Genomic DNA, 5,632 nt, shown 5'->3' with positions numbered 1-5,632 from the left:
TACAGTGGCTTACATAAGTATTCACCCCCACTTTCATCTTTTTTCCTATATTTTTAGTGTTACAACCTGAAACTGAAATGGACTTAATTGGGATTCATGTCATGAATCTACAGAAAGTAGCCCACAGGGGGAAAAATTCCATATGATTAGCAAAATTATTTACAAATAATAAACATAAGTTGTGACTGTATAAGTATTCACTCCCCATTGGTCTGAAACACGTAATAAATGCAACAAGAATCCTCTAAAAGTAGATTGGATAAAAGAGTACATAAAAGAAATATCTCTGGGTCAATATGAAGTAAGAGCAGTATTATAATAGAGCTTACACCTGATGTTACTGTATAGGATTTAGTGACAAAACACCACAAATTTCATTTTAAAATAGAAATTTATACACTGCTGCATTAAAAGTAGTGAAACATGAAAGAGGTCTGCTGATGTTCTACAGCCGCAGTACAGTGTTGAGGATGTGGTAGGCCATGGAGAAGGTAGTGCCCATGCCCACTATCCAGGACAGACCCCTGCTGGGCTGAGGAAGTGGCGTCACATACGCTATTGTGTGGAAAAAACGTGACCCTACAAACAGGCGGAAGTGGAGCAGGGCAGTGGAAAGCTCTGGTCCTGTCAGAGTGTAGAGCAAGCCAACCAACACAAAGGGAATAATGTTCTCCAGGTCATTCTGATGGCATCTGTAGACACAGAGCAAAGCTCATTTTCACACAATAGACTCACATTTGATTGTTTTTGAAACAGTTGATGCATGGCTAAGAGATGTTAGACCTTCGCACACGTTCCACATCTTCATTGACCCGCAGCATCTTTTTCTTCTCCTCAGGAGTTTTGGCCGTGCCGACGTCTTCCACGTTTGCAAATGCCTGTTTACGTTGAAGAGAGATCATGTCTAGCACAAACCATACAAATCTATACCTTTATGTTTTTAATAACTTTAATTATTAATTAATATACAGTACTGTGCAAAAGTCTTAGGCACCGTATAGTTTTAGTACAAACGTTGTTATAGATTTTTATTTTATGACTTCTATATTATTGATTCAGTACAAAAACATTTTAGATTCCAAACATTAGTTTTCCAGTATAAAGTTAAATGTTACAGAAAAATGTTTGTATGTCAGTAAAGAAAGCAGCAGATTCCATAAGAGACACTTTTCAGATAAAAACATAATGAAGGCTGCTGGGTTTCGCTGCAGAAATAAGAAGCGAGTCGACAGTCAAAGTCTCCAGAAGAACTGTGGCTGCTTCTCCAAGATGCTCAGTAACACTTCCAGCTCATTTCCTTATAAAACTGCACACACTGCACCTGAGATACTGTTTATTTTTTAAAGCAAAGGGTTGTTGCACCAAATATTGACTTTGTTTCATTTATTTAACTGCTCCTTATAGTATTTTTTTATGTAGAAACATATAATTTCATTATTTTTTAAGGCATTTTGCTCTTTAGCATTTCTTTGCATGTGCCTAAGACTTTTGCACAGAACTGTACATTTACAAATTACCTGTAATATGTCCAGTTAGAATTTTCTCAGTAGATGAAACTAAAGATATTTGGTGTATGCAGAGATGTTGAGGCCATATATACTGTTTAACAGGTGTTAATTCACATGCAAGTACAGATATTTTAGGGAAAACTGTGCAGTGATGTGGCTCGTCAGGTCTACGGGTCAACAGACTTGTGCTATTCACTATGACGCCTGTGCTATATAAAACACCTGACATGTTTTTCTTAGACAATTTATTGGTAATTTGCCACAACAGGACGGCTGCAGCATGAAATGGAGTGAGAAGAGAAATTTCCGGAATAAGATTTGTCCACCTTTAGTATCTTAACAAATTAATATTTGACAAAATATCTTTGCTATAAATTAAATTTCTCTGTGTGCATAAACTTTTGCACTCAACTGTAATTCAGGGGTACATCTGATTTAAAGGAAAACTCCACCTTGAACAACTTGCATAAAAATCTTAAGAATTAACCTGACTTTCAGTGGCATCACTGTTTATTTTGTAATGTCATTTTGTCTATTTTCACTTTAGTTAACGATTTCCTACATTACCCACAATGCCATTTGATTACATTCCGATAGTGGCACCTGTGGGATTTAGCCTTCACATTATCGCTACGTAAAGAGGCTGATGCAGCAGTGCTTTAGTCCTTTAGTCTGTGCAGCTCTCACCTCCTCGTCTGTACCCTCTGCTCAAGCAGATCAGGCTCTAAAGCTTCAAGTTTCATGCTAATACGGCTGTCAGTGCAATGGCGTTGTATAGCTGCATTGTATTCTGCAACTTTCAGCTTAACATTTGCTGTCTCCATTACTTCTACATTGGATTTCTCTTAACAAAGACATTGAACATCGCTGGGAAATGGTGAGTGACAAACTCTTGCACTTTTGTTTTTAGGAGCTAACAGTGAAACCTGGCTGTTATTACTTATGTTTTTTTTTGTTGGAAATTGCTTTTAAACACCATTGTATCTGAGCTTGCAATGTTACACATGCATAGCACAAAACCACTAACTTCACACAAGTATAATAAAAAATACAGCATCACTATGCACATCATGAATATTTCAATATAAACATATTTAATGTGTTTCAGAGTAGAGTTTTCTTTTAATTAGCATATTCAAATGGTGCTAGAAAAAATTCTTCACCGAACCACAGGAATAATAAAAATGGAATGATGTTCTAGATATACCTGTTTTGTTAAAATACTCCACACTCTGTTCTCAACTAAAAGGCTTATACACCACAAATGTGTATCCTCTGTTACCTTTCTGGTGATTCTGTAGTATGCAGTTAAAGGACTCATGAACATCATCTTGAGAATGACAATGGTGGCATAAGTGGAGAAAGCCAGGAAAACCTCGCTGTCAATTACGTGGGCCATTGTCAGAGTTCCTCAATGAATTCCTGTCATAAAAGAAATGGTAGTTGACGCATCCAAAGTCAATCAATTTCCTCAATAACATTTGCAAATCTCTTTCAGTCTGCCATTCATTCTGAGTGTGAATCACTGCTCTGTATAGCATGGCTTCTTCGGCACCTCGGGATTTAGTCATAATCCAGACTGTACAATAAGTATATCCTTTCATATAAATCCTATTGGACAATCTAAACCTTCTGTCATACTGGATAATGTTAAACTTTGCCTGTTATCTATTCACCAGAAAATTCTGGCTTCATGAAATATCCAGTTATGTCTGTGCAGTGTAAAGGACTATGCTCAAGTAAACATGTCTACAGCACACAGCATTAACGATTCTTAAAAATGTTAAGCTTTTTGGACCATTACCTTATTTATTTTTTGGCATTTGTTAAGCAAATTACTTTGATTAAGTCTTTTTAACTAGGTCTAGGTCTTACAACATACAACGTTTGCAACATTTTTCTGCAGTTTCATTTATATTTAAGTCTACATAGCTCAGGTTTGCCTGTTGTATTTCATTTTTTATTTTCAGTGTTTGTGTTTGGGAATATGATCCCAAAATTTGCATTTCAGCTTCTAGCAGCTGAAGCACAACGCTGTAATATCTCTCCCAAGTGGTAAAGAGTTGAAGTAGTTCAATAGTTGCAATACAGTAAAACGTGTTCTGACCTGAAGCTACTTTGTGCAATCTTAAGCATGTGAGATGTGCCAAGAAACAGAAAAAGTCTTAAGAAAAAGTTTAACTTACCTCTGCTATGTAGCAAACTGCATGTATGATTAGTGCAAGAACTTCCTGGCTCATGCATGGGTGTGTGCTGACAAAGAATTTGAATTTATGCACAGCCTTCTTGAGCTGAAGCCAAAAAGCTTGCCTAACCTTTATCCCCTAAGGCTTTAGCAAATGTTGCAATATCTGAACTTTGATATGAGTTAAATCCACACAAAACAACTGCAGCAGACTAACTTCTCTTAATATGCTTCACTGTGTGATTTCTTTAATGTAGCCAAAAAAATTTGATAATTGACAAGATTTCAGAGCACTAACTACACCTGGGGCTCATTAATGATTAGTAAATATAGGTGATATGCTCTTTTAAGAAATAAATCATAAAAACTATCAATAAATAAAGTGATAAACTTTATCTATAGAGTATGCACCCTTAAACCCACAAAAGCTAAAAACTTTGCCACTCCTATGGTATGCAGATGGTACTAGAGCTTTTAATAGGATTTGATGATGACTAGCTGATTACAAGCCATTTTTTCATACACAGTTAATTTGAATAAGTTAAAAAATAAATATTAAAAAAATAGTATTTTGGTTTGTCAACACATAATCCATAAAAGAATTGGCACATCATTAGTAGTATATAGCAGCATTAATAAATTAGCTACGCCAGCTAGCATACCCGGCATTGTACTAATGTTAGCGCTTCAGCAGCAGCTATTTGATTTAAGTAGGTAGCTTTGCTTATTATATCATGCTAGCTTATTATATCAAGTGCTAGCTAATATTAGGATATTATATAGTGTAAACCAGTAGCCAAAGTCTCTAACAAGCTAGCAAACATATTGCGTAAATCAGTAACCAGTATCAGTAGTAAGCTATAACTAACATTAGGATGACTACTATATTGCGCAAACCAGTAGACAAAGAGCTAGCTAACATTAGGCTAATTAATATATTGTGTAAAACAGTAGCCAATGTGCCAATACCAAGCTAGCTACTATTAGGCTAATTATTATTTTGTATAAATCAGTCGGATTTGACTATAGCGTCAGTTCTGAGCACTGTGTGCCTCACCAGGTTTTGGAAGCACAGTCATAATGCAGAGTTCATCAGTGTTTACACAGCGTTAGCTGAGTCACTGTGTCAGTGATATCATGCAGATTAATTCAATTCCCACCTCACTGTAAATCAATAGGCTCTTGCAAAATTCTGTCCTACATTTTCTGTTTGCAGACTTGCATTGACAGTGCAGAGGAAATGTTTCCGTGTCGAGTAGTTTCCTTTTGCTTGGTTTTTCCGTATCAAAGCAAGAAACTGTGTCAAATACTTGTGTCAAAATATTTTGACACTATAAAAATAGTGACAAAGTAGAGTAAAGTAGTGGACTCTGAAACATGGCTGTGTAATTCCATCGCTTACCCTGAAGTAAACTCGTCTGACTAAAACCTGTTTCAGCAAGATAGGCTGTCTAAGGGTGGAGGAGTGCCAATTTATGATAAACGAACACTCCCAAACAGAACTGTAGCATTAAGTTATCAAATAGTCCTTTCCTGAATACAAATACTACATACAGTCGTGAAAACTAAGGGTTTTCTTGAACTGAAGTGTGTTTATCTGGGCCTCCTGTAGATGCATTTATATTTCATCATACACACGCATGCACTGGGAGAGTCCAAAGTTACTAGAGCAGTTTACACACTGCGCTGCTTGATCCACAAGTATTTTGAAAACAGTTTTTTCTGATAGAGAATTTATGGTTGACATTTTCAATCAAGTCTGGACATGTTTTCAGGTCTTCTAATATTGGGCAAAAAACAATCCCCTGCACTCAAGCTCATATTTCAGCTTAGTTGCAGTCCCTGCTTTCTTTTCTTCTAGAGCTTCCCAACTTAGGTTTAACTGATTTCAATTCAATGAACTTTATTGGCATGAAAGTTACAGCACTCCCAACATTGC

The 5,632-nt window shown here is 36.3% G+C and overlaps 1 protein-coding gene across 1 annotated transcript; it reads right to left on the bottom strand.

The window, feature by feature from the left end:
* Positions 1-297: 297 nt before the first annotated feature.
* On the bottom strand, positions 298-3,850 carry LOC113531779 (microsomal glutathione S-transferase 1). Its single transcript, XM_026922678.3, has 4 exons — positions 3,695-3,850; positions 2,791-2,930; positions 784-878; positions 298-692 (listed from the first exon to the last, which is right to left on the bottom strand). Exons 2-4 carry the CDS (start codon positions 2,905-2,907, stop codon positions 446-448), a joined length of 459 nt encoding a protein of 152 aa, XP_026778479.1. The 5' UTR covers positions 2,908-2,930; positions 3,695-3,850; the 3' UTR covers positions 298-445.
* Between the last annotated feature and the right edge of the window lie 1,782 nt (positions 3,851-5,632).

This window comes from Pangasianodon hypophthalmus, chromosome 18 (assembly GCF_027358585.1).
Source record: "Pangasianodon hypophthalmus isolate fPanHyp1 chromosome 18, fPanHyp1.pri, whole genome shotgun sequence".
Lineage (NCBI taxonomy): Eukaryota > Metazoa > Chordata > Actinopteri > Siluriformes > Pangasiidae > Pangasianodon > Pangasianodon hypophthalmus.
Note: the sequence above shows the minus strand (reverse complement) of the source record. Positions and strands in the feature narration are given on the sequence as shown.

Excerpts from the sequence above, each read along its gene's own strand:
- LOC113531779 (XM_026922678.3), bottom strand. The coding sequence starts at position 2,907 with ATGGCCCACGTAATTGACAGCGAGGTTTTCCTGGCTTTCTCCACTTAT. Across the intron at positions 879-2,790 it reads ACTACAGAATCACCAGAAAG|GCATTTGCAAACGTGGAAGA; the intron begins GTAACAGAGGAT and ends CAACGTAAACAG. Across the intron at positions 693-783 it reads GATGTGGAACGTGTGCGAAG|ATGCCATCAGAATGACCTGG; the intron begins GTCTAACATCTC and ends CTGTGTCTACAG.